This window comes from Oncorhynchus mykiss, chromosome 14 (genome assembly GCF_057628025.1).
Source record: "Oncorhynchus mykiss isolate SJ-2025 chromosome 14, ASM5762802v1, whole genome shotgun sequence".
Taxonomy (NCBI): Eukaryota; Metazoa; Chordata; class Actinopteri; order Salmoniformes; family Salmonidae; genus Oncorhynchus; species Oncorhynchus mykiss.
Window position 1 is genome coordinate 9,437,501 of NC_143035.1, and position 22,709 is coordinate 9,460,209.

At 43.4% G+C, this 22,709-nt stretch overlaps 1 protein-coding gene across 1 annotated transcript in view; it reads left to right on the top strand.

The window, feature by feature from the left end:
- The window catches only part of LOC110487725 (dystrophin-related protein 2), a 230,300-nt gene that overhangs the window by 112,958 nt on the left and 94,633 nt on the right, over positions 1-22,709 (top strand). Inside the window, exons 4-7 of the mRNA XM_036942883.2 lie at positions 524-680; positions 16,813-16,933; positions 17,765-17,876; positions 18,147-18,303. Of these exons, the coding sequence (XP_036798778.2) occupies positions 524-680; positions 16,813-16,933; positions 17,765-17,876; positions 18,147-18,303 (547 nt within the window). The remainder of the gene's footprint in view (positions 1-523; positions 681-16,812; positions 16,934-17,764; positions 17,877-18,146; positions 18,304-22,709) is intronic.

Consider the following 22,709-nt stretch of genomic DNA (forward strand, 5'->3'; position numbering starts at 1 on the left):
GGCAGGTGGCAAAGAGATACATTCTGGGATTTATTTATTCAGAGTTTATTCCTCACAACCCTCTCTGCAAGAGGTAGCTATTCGGAGTAAAGTCTCACATTGTCTTGTGTGTATGGTAATATACACCGGGTATGATTGATTTAATGTTTTAACTTGCATATGTGTTGATATATGCAGAACTTAGAAAAAGGGTATGTAAACGCCGCAACACAGGAAAGGATATTAAATTGCATTATATCGATTAATGTCAAAGAAACTCATCCAGCAGCGACACATAATTTGTACTTATACAGTACTGATTGAATATCCCATACATTCCTTCATCATCTCATACACTTTGTCTGTTGTCATGTTTTTAAAGAGGCATCTGTAACATTAAGTGATACTCAGTTGACACTGGGGATTGTGGGACGGCAGTTTACAAATGTCACAAATGGTGGTAGATGTATTGGGGATCATGAGCAGCCATCGCCTAACTGTGGTTATTGTCTGTCTGTCTGTCTGTCTGTCCATGTGTCCGCAGGGTGCGGCTTGAGGCGTTCTCAGACAACAGTGGGAAGCTGCAGCTCTCCCTGCAGGAGATCATAGAATGGCTGACGGCCAAGGACGAGGAGCTGTCAGAGCAGCTGCCCATAGGGGGTGACGTGGGGGCCGTCCAACACCAGAGGGAGTTCCACCAGGTACTGTGCTGGGCCCCTTTGAAAAGCTACATCACACAAACACTGAAACAAGCCAAAATGTGTAACGGCATTCAGAGGAAGAAGGTGAGGACCAAGATGCAGCGTGGTACGTGTTCATATTTATTAAATAGAACTGAACACTAAATGCAAAGTAACAAAAGGAATAACCGAAACAGTTCTGAAAGGTGATACAAACACTAAACAGAAAACAACTACCCACAAAACCCATGTGGGCAAGAGCTACCTAAGTATGGCTTTCAATCAGAGATAACGACAGACAGCTGTCCCTGATTGAGAACCATACCTGGCCAAAAACAAAGAAATACAAAAGCATAGAAAAAAGAACACAGAATGCCCACCCTGGTCACACCCTGGCCTAACCAAAATAGAGGTCCAGGGGAGGGTCCGGGAGGGTCCGGGTGGGCCTTCTTTACGGCGGCGGCTCGGGTGCGGGACGTGGTGGCACCTCTGGAGCAAGGACCCTCGCAGCGGGCCCCGGACCGAAGACCCTCGTAGAGGGCGCCACTGAACTGAAGGGCGCCTCTGGACTGAGGGGTGCCTCTGGACTGAGGTGGCTGCGATTCTGGCAGCTCCGGAGTGAAGGGCGACTCTGGCGGCTTCGGAGTGAAGGGCGATTCTGGCGGCTTCGGAGTGAAGGGCGATTCTGGCGGCTCCGGAGTGAAAGGCGACTGGCGGTTCCGGAGTGAAGGGCGACTTGGTTCTGGGAGCAGGCACAGGACTCACCAGGCTGGGGAGACATACAGGTGGCCTCTTCCTTGGCCGAGGCACCGGATACACAGGGCCGTGGAGGCACACTGCCAGTCTGGCTGGATGCCAGCTTCCACCTGGCAAATGCGGGACGCTGGCACCGAGCACACCGGCCTGTGAATACTCGGCCGACACACAGTGCGCATCACCCCATAGCGCGGGGCCTGACCTGTCACCTACTCGCCCCGGTAAGCACGGGGAGTGGGCTCAGGTCTCCAACCTGACTCCGCCACCCTCATCGTGTGCCCCCCAATTTTTTTTTGGGGGGGGGGCTTCCTCTTGGGCTTCCTTGCCAGCCGTGTTCCCTCGTACCGCTGTTTCCCTTCTCCTACTGCCTCCGCTCTCCTGGCTGCCTCCACCTGTTCCCATGGGAGGCGATCCCTTCCAGCCAGGATCCCTTCCCGTCCAGAATGTCCTCCCATGTCCATTCCTCCTTTTTAGCTTGGTCAGTTGGTGGTGGGTAGTTCTGTAACGGCTGTTGGTGGAAGAAGGTGAGGACCAAGATGTAGCGTGGTACGTGTTCATATTTATTAAATAGAACTGAACACTAAATACAAAGTAACAAAAGGAATAACCGAAACAGTTCTGAAAGGTGATACAAACACTAAACAGAAAACAACTACCCACAAAACCCATGTGGGCAAGAGCTACCTAAGTATGGTTTTCAATCAGAGATAACGACAGACAGCTGTCCCTGATTGAGAACCATACCCGGCCAAAAACAAAGAAATACAAAAGCATAGAAAAAATAACAGAATGCCCACCCTAGTTACACCCTGGCCTAACCAAAATAGAGAATAAACAGCCTCTCTATGGCCAGGGTGTGACAAAATGGTAGGTAATAATTAGGATTTTTTTACAAGGCAGGGTTCTCCAACCCTGTTCCTGGAGAGCTACCCTCCCATTTTATTCCAAGTTTTTTCTGTGGCACTAAGGAACATTCAACTCATTCCATGGCTTCTATAGAAAGTGTGATTTAATTAATTTACTGTAGGCAAACATACAGTAACTACAGTGAACTATAGTTACAAATTGCTTGAGTGGAAACCATCATTCATGCCGAGCTGCAGGAATGTGTGTTTGAGTTACCATCCAGTTGACTCGTATTGGTCAAACAAATTCAAAGGTCAGCACAAACCAGTAACACTTTGTCTCTCCCTAGAAACTCGTTATTTACCTGTTTGGAATGAATAGGGCCACTAGGTTATGTTTTAGTGTTTTGATACTAACCTTAGTTTAAGGTTAGCCCATCGGTAACATTAAGGATAGAGGGAAGTAAGCACTTTGAGAGCAGTACGTACCTAAACCTTCCCTCCCTCCAAAGGGATTTGACTACTTTCAATTAGCAACCACTTCGATTTTGAGGCTCTCTTAATTTGGCCATCTATCAAAATAACGACTCTATTTCAGGATTTAAGACTCTGGCTGTTATCTGCAGGAGAGATCGGGACCAACAAAATGGCCGTGGTGTGTTTTAAAAGTAGTGGTGGAAAAAGTACTGTATTGTCATACTTGAGTAAAGGTAAAGATACCTTAATAGAAAATGACTTAAGTAAAAGTGGGTGTCAGGGAAAACGTATGGAGTAAAAAGTACATTATTTTCTTTAGGAATGCAGTGAAGAAAAAGTTGTCAAACATATATATAGTAAAGTAAAGTACAGATATCCCAAAAATCGACTTAAGTAGTACTTTAAAGTATTTGTACTTAAGTACTTTACACCACTGGTTAAAACCACCCAGTGGTGAATCTATAAAAGATACCCTGAACTGTCGTTAAATAAGAGTGGTTCAGCTGAAATCTTTTTATTTGACATGTTAAAAAGCCCCAGCTGCTCTGTGTTGATGGAGAGGGGAATTCAACTAGTTGAAAGCTGAGAGTTGTGGAGCCAAACAAGCAGATGCCGGGTGCAGAATATAAGAGGAGGAGAGATAGAGTCTCTCACATTCAGGGGCTTGTTCTGCACTCGTCCTTATTCTGTAGTTGAACATTGACAAAATCCTTCCTTGCAATGGTTTCAGTTTTTTGTTATCCATTTCCCGGTAAAAACATCTCCATTTGGTATGATATGTCCCCCAAACACAAACAGGCAGGCAGGAAGGCAGATGCGTGTTGTACACACACACACACACACACACACACACACACACACACACACACACACACACACACACACACACACACACACACACACACACACACACACCATAATTGGTCCTGTACTACAGCAGAATGCTCTTTCCACCTACGTTCCAATTTTCTCAGCTGTCAGTTTGTGCAGTGTGTCTCTGAGGAGAGAGAGCCGTATTGACAGTGAGAGTGGTCCTCACCTCCCCCTCCCCCCTCCACTGCCACAGACTGCTGCTGTGAAATCAGCTTCCAAATTAACAGGACAAAAACCATAGTCACACACCATCTCTCTCTCTCTCTCTTTCTCTCTCTCTCTCTCTCTCTCTCTATCTCTCTCTATCTCTCTCTCTCTCTCTATCTCTCGCTCTCTCTCTCTCCTGCTAATCTCTCTATCTCTCTATCTACTGCTAAGAGATTATAGCCCACTGTGCTGTTTCCTCCCTCCCTCCCACCCATACTACAGATTTTGTTACTTAGTATATACCTGCTAAAATCACAATAGATTCCCTCCCCTCCTCTACACTCCACCCTCCTCCTTCCTCACCCCTTTCCTCCCACCATCCCTTTTCTTTTCTCTATGTCCCCATTTTTATGCAATATTCCTTTATAATCTAAGGAGCTCCCACTCCCCAAGTGTGACGTTGCTCTAAAACTTTTCAGACAAAGCGGAGAGGGAAATTGTATGGAGTTTTCTGTGGAGAATTACAGGGTTTAAGAAATGTGAGTTATTGATCTTAAGTGGATTTGTTCTGCAGTATTTCAGTGCGTGGGGAAGTGTCCCTTTCAGTTTGTGTGTGTGTGTGCATGCGTGTGCTTGTGTGCGTGCGCATCGCTCTATAAGTATGTGTGTGTGTAGTGTTCTATAAGTGTGTGTGTAGCGTTCTATAAGTGTGTGTGTAGTGTTCTATAAGTGTGTGTGTGTTGTGTTCTACACGTGTGTGTTGTGTTCTATAAGTGTATGTGTAGTGTTCTATAAGTGTGTGTGTGTTGTGTTCTACACGTGTATGTGTTGTGTTCTATAAGTGTGTGTGTAGTGTTCTATAAGTGTGTGTGTGTAGTGTTCTATAAGTGTGTGTGTAGCGTTCTATAAGTGTGTGTGTAGCGTTCTATAAGTGTGTGTGTGTTGTGTTCTACACGTGTGTGTTGTGTTCTATAAGTGTATGTGTAGTGTTCTATAAGTGTGTGTGTGTTGTGTTCTACACGTGTATGTGTAGTGTTCTATACGTTTGTGTTGTGTTCTATAAGTGTATGTGTAGTGTTCTATACGTGTGTGCGTATTGTGTTCTATAAGTGTGTGTGTAGCGTTCTATAAGTGTGTGTGTAGTGTTATATAAGTGTGTGTGTGTAGTGTTCTATAAGTGTGTGTGTAGTGTTCTATAAGTGTGTGTGTAGTGTTCTATAAGTGTGTGTGTAGCGTTCTATAAGTGTGTGTAGCATTCTATAAGTGTGTGTGTGTAGTGTTCTATAAGTGTGTGTGTAGCGTTCTATAAGTGTGTGTGTAGTGTTCTATAAGTGTGTGTGTAGCGTTCTATAAGTGTGTGTGTAGTAGTGTTCTATAAGTGTGTGTGTAGTGTTCTATAAGTGTGTGTGTGTAGTGTTCTATAAGTGTGTGTGTAGTGTTCTATAAGTGTGTGTGTAGCGTTCTATAAGTGTGTGTGTAGTGTTCTAAAAGTGTGTGTGTAGTGTTCTATAAGTGTGTGTGTAGTGTTCTATAAGTGTGTGTGTGTAGTGTTCTATAAGTGTGTGTGTAGTGTTCTATAAGTGTGTGTGTAGCGTTCTATAAGTGTGTGTGTAGCGTTCTATAAGTGTGTGTGTAGTGTTCTATAAGTGTGTGTGTGTAGTGTTCTATAAGTGTGTGTGTAGCGTTCTATAAGTGTGTGTGTAGTGTTCTATAAGTGTGTGTGTGTAGTGTTCTATAAGTGTGTGTGTAGTGTTCTATAAGTGTGTGTGTAGTGTTCTATAAGTGTGTGTGTAGTGTTCTATACGTGTGCGTGTATTGTGTTCTATAAGTGTGTGTGTATTGTGTTCTATAAGTGTGTGTGTAGTGTTCTATAAGTGTGTGTATTGTGTTCTATAAGTGTGTGTGTGTAGTGTTCTATAAGTGTGTGTGTGTAGTGTTCTATAAGTGTGTGTGTATAGTGTTCTATAAGTGTGTGTGTGTAGTGTTCTATAAGTGTGTGTGTAGCGTTCTATAAGTGTGTGTGTAGTGTTCTATAAGTGTGTGTGTGTAGTGTTCTATAAGTGTGTGTGTAGCGTTCTATAAGTGTGTGTGTAGTGTTCTATAAGTGTGTGTGTGTAGTGTTCTATAAGTGTGTGTGTAGTGTTCTATAAGTGTGTGTGTAGTGTTCTATAAGTGTGTGTGTAGTGTTCTATACGTGTGCGTGTATTGTGTTCTATAAGTGTGTGTGTATTGTGTTCTATAAGTGTGTGTGTAGTGTTCTATAAGTGTGTGTATTGTGTTCTATAAGTGTGTGTGTGTAGTGTTCTATAAGTGTGTGTGTGTAGTGTTCTATAAGTGTGCGTGTATAGTGTTCTATAAGTGTGTGTGTGTAGTGTTCTATAAGTGTGTGTGTAGTGTTCTATAAGTGTGCGTGTATTGTGTTCTATAAGTGTGTGTGTGTAGTGTTCTATAAGTGTGTGTGTGTAGTGTTCTATAAGTGTGCGTGTGATGTGTTCTATAAGTGTGTGTGTAGTGTTCTATAAGAGTGCGTGTATTGTGTTCTATAAGTGTGTGTGTTTAGTGTTCTATAAGTGTGTGTGTGTGTAGTGTTCTATAAGTGTGTGTGTGTGTAGTGTTCTATAAGTGTGTGTGTAGTGTTCTATAAGTGTGCGTGTATTGTGTTCTATAAGTGTGTGTGTTTAGTGTTCTATAAGTGTGTGTGTGTGTAGTGTTCTATAAGTGTGTGTGTAGTGTTCTATAAGTGTGTGTGTAGTGTTCTATAAGTGTGTGTGTTTAGTGTTCTATAAGTGTGTGTGTTTAGTGTTCTATAAGTGTGTGTGTTTAGTGTTATATAAGTGTGTGTGTAGTGTTCTATAAGTGTGTGTGTAGTGTTCTATAAGTGTGTGTGTTGTGTTCTATAAGTGTGTGTGTGTGTGTGTAGTGTTCTATAAGTGTGTGTGTAGTGTTCTATAGGTGTGTGTGTAGTGCATAATCTATTCATCCAGTGAAAAGAGAGGAGGATGAAGTAATAATGAACCTAAAAAGAATTATATTAATATATGCCATTTAGCAGAAGCTTTTATCGAAAGCGACTTACAGTCATGCGTACATACATTTTACGAATGGGTGGTCCCTGGAGTCAAACCCCCTTCCCTGACGTTACAAGTGCCATGTGTTCTGAGAAAGCTCAGTGTAATGGCGTCTCTGGGGGCCCCAGAAATAAATAGGGGACCTTCAACATGTTTGGAGGGGGCAATGAAACCATTTCCTTCTCTGACTCTTCCTCCTCCATCATGCATAATGTAGCCTAATTGGATCTGAAGTCTTTATATTTAATGTTCCTTCAGCCAAAGACGGCACCCCTCAGTGTGAAATTTAGCTGGAATTAAAGTTTTAACACAGCGGAGGCCTAAGGGAGGGAAGTAAACCCGCAATCCCACCCTGGGTAACAACCGCTCACTCAGAAAAAAACGAAACAAGCGGGTTAAAATCTGAGTTTCCTTAGTAACCTCACCAGGAAATCTTATCAGAAACCACAGCTCCTGCACAGAACACATTTCTGCATGTTTGCTAAGCATCAGTGGTATATGCCAGTTCAGTGGGGCTCCGTATTTAATTCCGTCAGTGAGGAGGGAGGCTGGTGTTATCAGGGAGTGACTGGCTGCAGTCATGGGGTTTAATAGCCACTGAAAGAAAGTCGCCACTGCGCCGCTCACCACAGGGGAAACCCTGTCCCGGCTCCACGAGGGAGCAAAAGGGGGCTCAGTTGAAATGTGTGCCCCCTCAGTTTTAGTTTTATGTCCCTTTATAAAAATCGCAACAAAAAAAAAATGATTAAGTGACACGTTGCCGCAAAATCTAAATCTTCTCTGCACTGTGTCAGCACAATGGACAGCGCTAGCTGCGATGTGTGTAGGGGAGCTATGGAAAGCCACTGAGGTGGTTAGCAATGAATAGGGCAGTGACCATATTACCACCGCACCGGCAGTCATGACCACATTCAAATTCCACGTGACCGTTTAGTCGCGTAATTAGGCTTCAAGCTCTGATGCTGCTGATGGTCATTAGTAGCCTACCAAACTTGCTAACTGCCTGGTACTCAGCACTCTAGTGTCCCTCTAATCACTCTGACATCAATGCAAATGTTTTCAAAAATAAAATCAATCACTTCATGAGAGCCCATGAGCTCATGTTGCGCAACATTTCTATAGGCTATGCAATTGTGTGAGAAAACAGAGTTTTGATTACCTCTATTAAAAAGAGGAGGATGCCATTAGCTTTCTATAGACTAGGCCTACTATATTTATTTATCAGCTTTCCTAATATTAAGGTCATTTCTTTGCTTTACAACCGGAGTATAGCCTGCCTGGCTGGCATGAAAATGAACCACGGGAAAAGCGTCTTCCATTCGCTATTTAAGTGCATAGATGACATACTTTTCCGTACCCCTGTTCTGAGATAGGTGCATTATAATGGTCCATTCTAAATCAAACCTCATTTCAAACATATTATTTAGTATATGTAAAGACAACATTAAATTAAGAATAGTCGGATTGGTGATTATATTAGCCTATCAACGATGGTCATCAATGATTTATTCTCAATAATAATGCCCAGCGTGTTCAGTAACGCAAGAAACAGAGAAGGCTTTTTTAAAAACTTTTTCAAATCCTAGTCGCACACCTCATGTAGCCTAGCCCATAGACCTATATGTTTTGATAAGGTTTGTGTCACAACTAAAGTGGACAAATAACTTCTTAAAATTAAGCACATTAATCTGCTTTACAACCGGTGTAGTGCCTAAGAGACAATTTATGCTTGATCCGAAAATGTGGTCGGAGGCGGTGTATGGATGGCGTGATGTAATTGCGGAGCACCCGGACGCAGGCAGAGGCCAAATTGAGCTCCGTACCGCATTGTCGTGTGCCTCTCAAATTTTGTAATTTTGCGTAGGGCTCAGTATTGCTCCGCATTGACATGATTGGTTGACGGTAGGTGAGGGCGCTAGGTCCTGTATAAACACAAACTCACTTCCTTGACAACTTCCTTCACAACAGCTCTGCGCTACTCTGTAAAGCGGAAAAAGTATGATTGCCCAGACTTCTGCAGAGGCCATATCATCGTAAATGCTACATGCCAATGCAGATGTTGGATTGACCATGCAGCGCCTTTCACTGGCAAACAAATGTCAAATTTGGGGAAGATCATTTTCACCAAATAAATGCACCTTCATAATAAAGCATTACAAGCATAATCACATCTGTGTTAACTTTTGAGAATGGTGTTTTCCCGCTAATTTATTGCATTTTGGAACATTCACGCTCAAAGCCTACTGCCGTGTGTGATTTTTTGCGCTTATAATGTGAAGAAACAGCCTAATAGTTGATCAACATTTTAAGCTAAACGTTCTGACCTGTTGCATCAGGCTCATTGCTTTTTTTATGCTAGTGGTTGTATTAATTTGGGATCTATCGCATCCCACAACTATCCAAGAGTATGTTTGCAATATTTATTTATTGCACAGAAGGACAAGTTGACCAATATAATAGGTCAACTTTTGTACTATGGAGGTTAGTAGATTGACATAGGCTAGTGCTTTTGCTGTTCGTTAGGCCTACTCGTCTTGTTGGCTGACGAAAGTAGGCTAAATGTAGACAGTTCTTCTAACATCTTCAATATGCGCCTTGGAATTCAATGAGAGGGAGGCTCGCAATTGCATCTGTCTTCACTTGTAGCCTACATCTTAGCTGAGATACGTCTGCGAAGGGCCCGATCATGTGATGGACATTGGCTAATAAGAATTGAGATATCTGAGAGCGCCATGTGAGTGAGAGGTGTTTTGGAGCATGACAGAGAGAAGGGAATTATAATTATTATATTAATTCCAAGGGCACAACGGCCACTTAGGCTGCAAAAGGCATGGGTTTTCTAGGGGGCATTACAGCCACACAAGGGGGAAGCTGCTGAGAAATTCGAGGTCTGGTGAGAATATTATCAAGTGCTTATCTAATTGTGAATGAGAGACTGATGAAGTGTGTGCAACCTGGACAAGAAACAAATCAAATCACAGTTTATTTGTCACGTGCGCTGAATACAACAGGTATGCTTACTTACAGGCTCTAACCAATAGTGCGGAGAAAGAAAAGTATGTGTGTGTGTGTGTGTGCGTGTGTGCATGCGTGTGTGTGTGTGTGTGTAGGTAAGTAAAGAAATAAAACAACAGTAAAAAGACATTTGAAAATAAGAGTAGCAAGGCTATGTACAGACACCGGTTAGTCAGGCTTATTGAGGTAGTATGTACAGTACATGTGGGTATGGTTAAAGTGACTATGCATTTAAGTAGCGTAAAAAGAGGGGGTTGACGGGTGGTGGGACTCAATTCAGATAGCCCGGTTAGCCAATGTGTGGGAGCACTGGTTGGTCGGGCCAATTGAGGTAGTATGTACATGAATGTATAGTTAAAGTGACTATGCATATAAGATAAACAGAGAGTAGCAGCAGTGTAAAACAGGGGTTGGGGGGGGGGGGGGTGGCACACAATGCAAATAGTCCGGGTAACCATTTGGTTACCTGTTCAGGAGTCTTATGGCTTGGGGGTTAAAACTGTTGAGAAGCCTTTTTGTCCTAGACTTGGCACTCCGGTACCGCTTGCCATGCCATAGTAGAGAGAACAGTCTATGACTGGGGTGGCTGGGGTCTTTGACAATTTTCAGGGCCTTCCTCTGACACCACCTGGTATAGAGGTCCTGGATGGCAGGCAGCTTTGCCCCAGTGATCTACTAGGCCGTACACACTACCCTCTGAAGTGCCTTGCGGTCGGAGGCTGAGCAATTTCCGTACCAGGCAGTGATGCAACTGGTCAGGGTGCTCTCGATGTTGCAGCTGTAGAACCTTTAGAGGATCTCAGGACCCATGCCAAATCTTTTTAGTTTCCTGAGGGGGAATAGGCTTTGTCGTGCCCTCTTCATGACTGTCTTGGTGTGTTTGGACTATTCTACTTTGTTGTTGATGTGGACACCAAGGAATTTGAAGCCCTCAACCTGCTCCACTACAGCCCCGTCGATGAGAATGGGGACGTGCTCGGTGCTCCTTTTCCTGTAGTCCACAATCATCTCCTTAGTCTTGGTTACGTTGAGGGATAGGTTGTTATTCTGGCACCACCCGGCCAGGTCTCTGACCTCCTCCCTATAGGCTGTCTCGTCATTGTCGGTGTTCAGGCCTACTACTGTTGTGTCGTCAGCAAACTTAATGATGGTGTTGGAGTCGTGCCTGGCCATGCAGTCGTGGGTGAACAGGGAGTACAGGAGGGGACTGAGCACGCACCCCTGGGGATCTCCAGTGTTCAGGATCAGCGTGGCAGATGTGTTTCTACCTACCCTCACCACCTGGGGGCGGCCCGTCAGGAAGTCCAGGATCCAGTTGCAGATGTGTTTACTCCCAGGTTCCTTAGCTTAGTGATGCGCTTTGATGGTACTATGGTGTTGAACGCTGACCTGTAGTCAATGAATAGCATTCTACATAGGTGTTCCTTTTGTCCAGGTGGGAAAGGGCAGTGTGGAGTGCTATAGAGATTGTATCATCTGTCGATCTTTTGGGCGGTATGCAAATTGGAGTGGGTCTAGGGTTTCTGGGATAATGGTGTTGATGTGAGCCATCACCAACCTTTCAAAGCACTTCATGGCTATGGACGTGAGTGCCATGCGTCTGTAGTCATTTAGGCAGGTTGCCTTAGTGTTCTTGGGCACATGGACTATGGTGGTCTGCTTGAAGCATGTTGGTATTACAGACTCAATCAGGGACATGTTGAAAATGTCAGTGAAGACACCTGCCAGTTGGTCAGCGCATGCCCAGAGCACACGTCCTGGTAATCCATCTGGCCCCACAGCCTTGTGAATGTTGACCTGTTTAAAGACCTTACTCACGTCGGCTACGGAGAGCGTGATCACACAGTCGTCCGGAACAGCTGATGCTCTCATGCTTGCCTCAATATTGCTTGCCTCGAAGCGAGCATAGAAGTGATTTAACTCGTCTGGTAGGCTCGTGTCACTGGGCAGCTCGCGGCTGTGCTTCCCTTTGTAGTCTGTAATAGTTTGCAAGCCCTGCCACATCCGACGAGCGTCGGAGCCGGTGGAGAATGATTCAATCTTAGCCCTGTATTGACGCTTTGCCTGTTTGATGGTTCGTCGCAGGGCATAGAGGGATTTCTTGTAAGCTTCCGGGTTAGAGTCCCGCACCTTGAAAGCGGCAGCTCTACCCTTTAGCTCAGTGCGAATGTTGCCTGTAATCCATGGCTTCTGGTTGGGGTATGTACGTACAGTCACTGTGGGGACGACGTCCTCAATGAACTTATTGATAAAGCCAGTGACTGATGTGGTGTATTCCTCAATGTCATCGGAAGAATCCCGGAACATGTTCCAGTCTGTGATAGCAAAATAGTCCTGTAGTTTAGCATCTGCTTCATCTGACCATTTGTTTTATAGACGAGTCACTGGTGCTTCCTGCATTAGTTTTTGCTTGTACGCAGGAATCAGGAGGATAGAGTTTACCGGATTTACCAAATGGAGGGCGAGGGAGAGCTCTGTACGCATCTCTGTGTGTGGAGTACAGGTGATCTAGAATTGTTTTCCCTCTGGTTGCACATTTAACATGTTGATAGAGATTTGGTAGAACTGATTTAAGTTTCCCTGCATTAAAGCCACTAGGATCGCCGCCTCTGGGTGAGTGGTTTCCTGTTTGCTTATTTCCTTAAACAGCTGACTGAGTGCGGTCTTAGTGCCGGCAACTGTATGTGGTGGTAAATAAACAGCCACGAAAAGTATAGCTGAGAACTCTCTAGGCAAGTTGTGTGGCCTGCAATTTATCATAATATACTCTACTTCAGGCGAGCAAAATCTAGAGACTTCCTTAGATTTCGTGACCATCTGTTGTTTACAAATATACACAGAGCGCTCCCCTTGGTCTTACCGGAGTGTGCTGTTCTATCCTGCCGATGCAGCGTGTATCCCGCTAGCTGAATATCCATGTCGTCATTCAGCCACGATTTCGTGAAACTTAGGATATTACAGTTTTTCATGTCCCGTTGATAGGATATTCGTGATCGTACCACGTCTAGTTTATTGTCCAATGATTGCATGTTGGCGAGTAATATTTATGGTAACGGCAGTTTCCTAGTTGTCTTCTGCGGGTCCGGATGAGGCATCCGGCTCTTTGTCCTCTGAGTAGCTTCCTTTTGCGAATAATTGGGATGTCTGCCCTGTGGGGTGTTTGGAGAATATCGTGTGAGTCCTGCTTGCTGCTGCTGTTGTTGTTGTTGTTGTTGAAAAAATCTTTGTCTAACCCGAGGTGACTGATCTCTCCTGATATCTAGAAGCTCTTTTCTGCCGTAAGATACGGTTGTAGATATTGTGCACCAGCTGTTATTTACAAAAATACATAGTCTGCCGCCTCTTGTCTTACCAAACACCATGGAACCACACAGCCGTCATACCGCTGAGGAAGGAGACATATTCTGTCTCCTAAAGATGAACGTACTTTGGTGCGAAAAGTGCAAATTAATCCCAGAACAACAGCAAAGGACCTTGTGAAGATGCTGGAGGAACCAGTACAAAATTATTTATATCCACAGTCAAACGAGTCCTATATCGACATAACCTGAAAGGCAACTCAGTAAGGAAGAAGCCACTGCTCCAAAACCGCCATAAAAAAGCCAGTCTATGGTTTGCAACTGCATATGGGGACAAAGATCGTACTTTTTGGAGAAATGTCCTCTGGTCTGATGAAACAAAAATAGAACTGTTTGGCCATAATGAACATTGTTATATTTGGAGTACAAAAGGGGAGGCTTTCAATCCGAAGAACATAATCCCAACCGTGAAGCACGGGGGTGGCAGCATCATGTTGTGGGGGTGCTTTGCTGCAGGAGGGATTGGTGCACTTCACAAAATAGATGGCATCATGTAGAAAATTATGTGGATATATTGAAGGAACACCTCAAGACATCAGTCAGGAAATTAAAGCTTGGTCGCAAATAGGTCTTCCCCAAGCATACTTCCAAAGTTGTGTCAAAATGGCATAAGGACAAAGTCAAGGTATTCGAGTGGCCATCACAAAGCCCTGACCTCAATCCTATAGAAAATGTGTGTGCAGAACTGAAAATGCGTGTGCGAGCAAGGAGGCCTACAAACCTGACTCAGTTACACCAGCTCTGTCAGGAGGAATGGGCCAAAATTCACCCAACTTATTGTGTGAAGCTTGTGGAAGGCTACCCGAAACGTTTGACCCAGGTTAAACAATTTAAAGAGTGTAAGTAAACTTCTGTCCCACTAGGAACGTGATGAAAGAAATAAAAGCTGAAATAAATCATTCTCTTTACTATTATTCTGACATTTCACATTCTTAAAATAAAGTGGTGATCCTAACTGACCTAAGACAGGGAATTTTTACTAGGACTAAATGTCAGGAATTGTGGAAAAAATATGTATTTGGCTAAGGTGTATGTAAACTTAGTAAGTAAAAATACTTTAAAGTACTACTTAACTAGTTGTTTGGGGTATCTGTACTTTACTATTTATATGTTTGACAACTTTTCATTCACTTCACTACATTCCTGAAGAAAATGATGTACTTTTTACTCCATACATTTTCCCTGACACCCAAAGTACTCGTTACATTTTGAATGCTTAGCAGGACAAGAAAAGGGTCCAATTCACACACTTGTCAAGACAACATGATTATTGCTACTGCCTCTGATCTGATGGACTCACTAAACACAAATGCTTCATTTGTAAATTATGTTTGCCCCTGGCTATCCGTACTTAAAACAAATAATAATAATTGTGCCGTCTGGTTTGCTTAATATAAGCAATTTGAAATTATTTATACTTTTACTTTTGATACTTAAATATATTTTTGCAATTATATTTTCTTTTTATACTTAAGTATATTTAAAACCAAATACTTTTCAACTTTTACTCAAGTAATATTTTACTGGGTGACTTTCACTTTTACCTGAGCAATTTTTCTTTGAGGTATCTTTACTTTTACTCAAGTATGACAGTTGGGTACTTTTTCCACCACTGGCTATATTAAATGGATTTATTAGACTTTTTAAAATGTAGATGTTCCAAAGTTCTACATCAGTAGCTTGTAGGCTATGCTTGGAAGCCAGGAGATGCTAAATGTGTTTATGCTAATTAACGGTCAATTACCGTGAGAACGCAGTTATTTGCTTGACAATCACCAGCTGACAAAATGTCATGACCGCCATATCCCTAGATATGACTCTTGTGGTAGGCTAAGTGAATAACGTGATATGCCTCCGTCTGTAATATTCTATTTTGATTTATAATGGTGGAGTCAAGTTTACAGTTGACGCTGCTCTGCTTTCCTCATGCCCCACGACTACAGAGTTAGCTTCTTAGCTAGCTATAAAAATTGTTAGTGTTATTAGCCTTAGTCTATTTAACTAGCTCGAACCAGCTAATCTGCCACTGCTACGATGGATATCAAAAATTGGCTTCGCCAAGGTACCCAAACAAAACCAAAAGGTGAAAGCGAGCGATTGGCAGCAACAGCCGTATCAAACCACCGAGGCCGCTGCCAAGCCCTGCAGCGATAATGATGTCGAGCTCCAGCTAGCTCAGCGTGCAAGAGCCTACCTACCCTTCCACAAGCGTCGCCAGGATAATGGCTCCACAGCTTCCTCCACCTCCAACTCTTCCTGACAATATCTGAACAGAGGAGCCAGCCCAGGTTAGCCTAGAATCCTACCCTAGCCGCAGGTTTTCTGTCCAAAAACATTCATTTAATAGCAACTGGTTCATAGGAAGAGAGTGGCTGGAATACTCGGTGACTGCAGAATTCAATATAATTCCAATGTAAGAACCCAAATGATGCCCCTGGGTATAGCTACATATCAGTATGTTTCATCATAGAAATAAATACATTCTATTATGGGTTTCTTGGTAGCCTTTTGGTTTTCGTTGTGTAAATGGAACTGTACGTATCGGAAACGTGTTTATGGTAGGCTGGCGTTGCTTAATTGATTAGGTGGGTCGAATTTGATCCACAGAAGTGCATTGGGTCATTTCACAACGTGTTGCTGTACTCATAAGCGGCATGGTTTTCCATGTTTGATGCTGGCCTATAGGTCCATTTACACAGACAGCTGTGCATGGCTGTATCTCACGGTAGTAGGCTGTAGGCTATTTGGATCTCCATTCGCTTTTTGTTTTACTGCGTTTCTTACTGTTAATGTAACTAGCCTAAATATATAAAATATTGAGTTGCACCCCCATTTGCCATCAGAGCAGCCTCAGTTTGTCAGGGCATAGACTCTACAAGGTGTCGAACGCGTTCCACAGGGATGCTGGTCAATGTTGACTCCAATGCTTCCCACAGTTGTGTCAAGTTGGCTGGATGTCCTTTGGGTGGTGGACAATTGTTGATACACCCGGGAAACTGTTGAGTGCGAAAACCCCAGCAGCGTTGGAGTTCTTGACACACTCAAACCGGTGCACCTGGCACCTACTACCATACCCCGTTCAAAGGCACTTTGAATTTTGTCTTGCTATTTCACTTTAGTTTAATAACGTACTAATATATAGGCTAAAGTTTTTACCTAGCATAAGTTGAGTGGTGAATGGAGATTAGCTGTTGAGGACGAGAGAGTCTGGTTGACACTGCCGGTCCATAGGCCCACGGGATTCTCTGTGATTACGTCCTAAATGGCACCCTATTCCCTATAAAGTGTATTACTGTTGACCAGAGCCCTATGGGACAGCCTATGAGTCATTAATTCCACTAGGCAGCTGGGTTGGTATCTAGGTCTGCAGCAGAATAATGTGCATGTACTCAGGCAGTTCAGCACAGAGACTATATAGTACAGACTGACAGCTAGGCAGTCCTATGTGGCCCTCTGCAAGTTGCTCCTCACTGTGTGTGTTCATGTATGCAAACTGATGTCTGTGTGTGTGTATATTGTACAGTATGTGTTATAATGAGCCTATGCATGTTGTTTGCATGTGATTGAACCATGCTTTCATGTCTCTGTGGGCTCCTGTCCTGTCTGTCTCCAGGTATTCATGGAGGATGTCAAGTCTCGGGGGCCGTTCATCTACTCTGTGCTGGAGTCTGCGCAGGCCTTCTTGGCACAGCACCCCTTCCAGGAGCCCGAGGAGACGCTGCCCGACGGAAAAGGTCTGCCCACCCACCCCAAAACCGTGTCAAATGACAACCTACATATGCAGGATCTTAATTTGAGCTAGTTTGCTACAGGAGGAAAATAATCCTGCAGCAACAGGAAATGTTAATTATCATGTGGATTATAATTAATGGAAATGTTTTGTAGCGGTTGATGCATTTTTTGTTAGGGTAAATCAAGTCGGACATTTTAAAGTGGAAAGTACAAACTTTAGAAGCCATTTTAAACCTGAATACACTCCAAGTTTGCAACAAAAGAGTGATCAAATTAAGATCCTACATCTGTAGGTGCCAATCCTCCCCATACCACCCCACCCTGCCACCCTGCCACACACACCAAAACCAGACCTGAACAGTGAGAACAGAGAGAGATAGGGAGTTCAGTAAGTTGATCTCCAGCAGTTGGTATCCACCATTAGGTCTGATTAGCAGCTACCTGTCCTGCTGTATCAGAGTGGATCAGAGAATGTATGTTTGGGGAGAGCAGTTGGGTCGGGACCAATTAGCCCAGTTCACACCATCTGGTCAAATCAATAATGCAGCATGCTAGGCTGTTTCTGCCCCCACTCTCCTTCCCTCCCTTCCTCGCCCTCCCCCAACCAACATCCTCTTGCTCTCCACCACTGGTGGCACGCATGGGGGAAAGATGGGGGCGAACTCTCCCTGTTTCTCTGCCCCAAACAAGATATTTCCCACAGTTTCTCCTATCCAACTGTTTCTTTCTACTGATGTTTGCACCAATTGGGGCTTACACTCTCTTTGCCTGCCTACCCAATCCCTCACCCTGCTCTCCTGCTCCCCCCTCTTCATCCCCTCCTCCTCCTCCAGAAGTGTCTCCGAGGAAGCGGATCCTGAACGTAAGTCGTTCAGTGTGGAAGCAGGCCAACGTGGCCAGTGACCTGTGGGAGAAGCTGACTGCCCGCTGCGTGGACCGACACAGGTCAGATATGCGGCACAGGCCCACTCCACTGGGCTACAATACACCCATGATTCTGGGTTTTCGATTGGCTAGAGATGTTTTTACCGTGCCTGTACTCAAATATCATTGGGTCTTTATTTTGACAGCATCAAGGAAAATACTATGGCCGAAATAAGGTTAGGGTTGGTGTGTTGCTCAGGTATTAGGGTGATGTCTTGCGTTAGTGGTAAAACTGCATACGACAATGTATAAAACAACTGTAGAAGTTAAAGTATTCTGTCTGTGTCCAAGGCACATGGAGCGGACCCTGGAGCGCCTGCTGCAGACCCAGGCAGCCATGGAGGAGCTGGCGGTGGCCCTAGAACAGGCTGAGGGGGTCCGGGATGCATGGGAGCCTGTAGGGGACCTCTTCATCGACTCACTGCAGGACCACATCGATGCCACCAAGGTAAGCATGTATGTGTGCGTCTCAAATATTAAGCAAGCTGTCTGCTTCAAATAAAAGCTGGGTTTGTGCGTGTGCGTGTGCGTTTGGGTGTGCGTGTGCTTGTGTGTGTGTGTGAGTGAGTGTGTGTGTGTGTACTGTGCTCCTCACCACCAGGGCCAGACAGAATCTGCAGATATCAGATCTCAAATCAAAGTGATTTGAAATATAAAATACCTGTGGAATCGACACAGATTAAAGAGTGCCTGAAACATGAATAGATCCATCTTTATTGCTTAGATATGGAGACAATGCTGTGAAGATATTGATAAGAAAACTGTCTAGAAGATTCCCTCTAGCTACGCTCGCTAATCTGTTAGCTGTGAAGAGGCTCCTCCACTCTGCTGGCTAGATGGCTGTTACTTCACTGTAATTATGGAAGATCTGTCTCTCTATCCCTCTGCTCTCTTAGCTTTGTTTCTGTTAGTATTGACTCAGTGTTCCTGGGCGACATGATTTGATTTTTAATTAATTTATTATGATCTTATTAGTGTTTAAGTCTTGCATCTTCAGGAAGTGTGTGCCACATGGGCTTATAAGACACTGTATTTGCAGAAGCAAAATGTAATTATTAAATATACAGTACCAATCAAAAGTTTAGACACACCTACTCATTCAAGGGTTTTTCTTATTTTTTTAAAACTATTTTCTACATTGTAGAATAATAATGAAGACATCAAAACTATGACATAACACATTGCCTTGCGAAAGTATTCGGCCCCCTTGAACTTTGCGACCTTTTGCCACATTTCAGGCTTCAAACATAAAGATATAAAACTGTATTTTTTTGTGAAGAATCAACAACAAGTGGGACACAATCATGAAGTGGTACGACATTTATTGGATATTTCTAACTTTTTTAACAAATCAAAAACTGAAAAATTGGGCGTGCAAAATTATTCAGCCCCTTTACTTTCAGTGCAGCAAACTCTCTCCAGAAGTTCAGTGAGGATCTCTGAATGATCCAATGTTGACCTAAATGACTAATGATGATAAATACAATCCACCTGTGTGTAATCAAGTCTCCGTATAAATGCACCTGCACTGTGATAGTCTCAGAGGTCCGTTAAAAGCGCAGAGAGCATCATGAAGAACAAGGAACACACCAGGCAGGTCCGAGATACTGTTGTGAAGAAGTTTAAAGCCGGATTTGGATACAAAAAGTTTTCCCAAGTTTTAAACAACATCCCAAGGAGCACTGTGCAAGCGATAATATTGAAACGGTAGGAGTATCAGACCACTGCAAATCTACCAAGACCTGGCCGTCCCTCTAAACTTTCAGCTCATACAAGGAGAAGACTGATCTGAGATGCAGCCAAGAGGCCCATGATCACTCTGAATGAACTGCAGAAATCTACAGCTGAGGTGGGAGACTCTGTCCATAAGACAACAATCAGTCGTATATTGCACAAATCTGGCCTTTATGGAAGAGTGGCAAGAAGAAAGCCATTTCTTAAAGATATCCATAAAAAGTGTTGTTTAAAGTTTGCCACAAGCCACCTGGGAGACACACCAAACATGTGGAAGAAGGTGCTCTGGTCAGATGAAACCAAAATTGAACTTTTTGGCAACAATGCAAAATGTTATATTTGGCGTAAAAGCAACACACCATCCCCACTGTCAAACATGGTGGTGGCAGCATCATGGTTTGGGCCTGCTTTTCTTCAGCAGGGACAGGGAAGATGGTTAAAATTGATGGGAAGATGGATGGAGCCAAATACAGGACCATTCTGGAAGAAAACCTGATGGAGTCTGCAAAAGACCTGAGACTGGGACGGAGATTTGTCTTCCAACAAGACAATGATCCAAAACAGAAAGCAAAATCTACAATGGAATGGTTCAAAAATAAACATATCCAGGTGTTAGAATGGCCAAGTCAAAGTCCAGACCTGAATCCAATTGAGAATCTGTGGAAAGAACTGAAAACTGCTGTTCACAAATGCTCTCCATCCAACCTCACTGAGCTCGAGCTGTTTTGCAAGGAGGAATGGGAAAAAATGTCAGTCTCTCGATGTGCAAAACTGATAGAGACATACCCCAAGCGACTTACAGCTGTAATCGCAGCAAAAGGTGGCGCTACAAAGTATTAACTTAAGGGGGCTGAATAATTTTGCACGCCCAATTTTTCAGTTTTTGATTTGTTAAAAAAGTTTGAAATATCCAATAAATATCGTTCCACTTCATGATTGTGTCCCACTTGTTGTTGATTCTTCACAAAAAAATACAGTTTTATATCTTTATGTTTGAAGCCTGAAATGTGGCAAAAGGTCGCAAAGTTCAAGGGGGCCGAATACTTTCGCAAGGCACTGTATGGAATCATGTAGTAACCAAAAACGTGTTTAACAAATCAAAATATTTTTTATATTTGCAATTCTTCAAAGTAGCCATCCTTTGTTTTGTTGACAGTTTTACACACTCTTGGCATTCTCTCAACCAGCTTCATGAGGAATGCTTTTCCAACTGTCTTGAAGGAGTTCCCACAGATGCTGAGCACTTTTTGGCTGCTTTTCCTTCACTCTGCGGTCCAACTCATCCCAAACCATCGCAATTGGGTTGAGGTCAGGTGATTGGAGACCTTTACACAGCCTGGAGATGTGCTTTTGGTCACTGTTCTGTTGAAAAAATAGTGATAGTCCCACTAAGCCCAAGCCAGATTGGATGGCATATCACTGCAGAATGCTGTGGTAGCCATGCTGGTTAAGTGGTCCTTAAATTCTAAATAAATCCTGACTGTGTCACCAGCAAAGCACCCCCACGCCGTCACACCTCCTCCTCCATGCTTCACGGTGGGAATCACACATGCGGAGTTCAACCATTCACATACTCTGCGTCTCACAAAGATTGGAACTAAAAAATTGAACTCATCAGACCAAAGGACAGATTTCCACCTGTCTATTGTCCATTGCTCATGTTTCTTGTTCCAAGCAAGTCTCTTCTTCTTATTGGTGTCCTTCAGTAGTGGTTTCTTTGCAGCAATTCGACCATGGAGGCCTGATTCACGCAGTCTCCTCTGAACAGTTGATGTTGAGATGTGTCTGTTACTTGAACTCTGTAAAGCATTTATTTGGGCTGCAATTTCTGAGGCTGGTAACTGTAATGAACTTATCCTCTGCAGCAGAGGTAACTCTGGGTCTTCCTTTGCTATGCCTGTCCTCATGAGAGCCAGTTTCATCATAGCGCTTGATGAAAGTTTCTTCAAGTGCAGTCGCAAATGTTCCGGATTGACTGACCTTCATGTCTTAAAGTTATGATGGACTGTCATTTCTCTTTGCTTATTTGAGCTGTTCTTGCCATAATATGGACTTGGTCTTTTACCAGATAGGGCTATCTTCTGTATACCACCCCTACCTTGTCACAACACAACTGATTGGCTCAAATGCATTAAGAAGGAAGAAATTCTACAAATGTACTTTTAACAAGACACACCTGTTAATTGAAATGCATTCCAGGTGAGAACCTCATGAAGCTGGTTGAGAGAATGCCAAGAGTGTGCAAAGCTGTCATCAAAGCAAAGGGTGGCTACTTTGAAGAATGTTAAATATAACATGTATTTTGATTTGTTTAACACTTTTTGGGTTACTGCACGATTCCATATGTGTTATTTCATAGTGTTGTTATCTTCACTATTATTCTACAATGTAGAAAATAGTACAAATAAAGACAAAAGGCTGAATAAGGGCTGAAAAGGGCTGTACAGGCTGTATCCAGACATTCCACATTGCGTCTTGTAAGAACAGCCCTTAGTCGTGGTGTATTGGCCATATACAACACCCCCTCGGGGCTTAAATATATCATGTTTTACTGTTTACTGGTTTGCTGTTTTGCGAAATGCACTTTAAATAAATTGTGATTTGATTTGAAAGGGCACAGACCTGTGCAAAATATACTGTAAACCTCATTATAATTTAGCTGCATGAACCCTAAATAGAAACTTTTCTTCCCAACGATGTGTGTTGTAAGAAGATAACTGTGCCTCATTTAGTTGAATAAACTAACGTTAAATATTAACCTCCTTATAACACGCTTTTTTCAGAAAAGTTTCAAATTTAATTACCTTCCTGATTGTTATGAGGTTTATGGTAAGCCTTTCCTTCCGACAAGTCTGTGCTCCTTTGCCACCGTAAATGTCACACTCAGTGTGTTTCAGTGTCTTTATGTACACAATTCATTTGTTTCAGAGAAAGTGTTACTTTCTATCTTTCTCCTACATTCATTCTCCCAAACGGACAGCCAACTAAGCCGACAACAGGCAGTGCATTGAGTCAATAGCCAGTGACATGTTGATATGACAGAGTTCCCTCAGTTGATTGGCTGATGTTGAATCCCCAGCCAGTTATTTGTTTAGTTGTTAAGTCACAATGATCATGTCA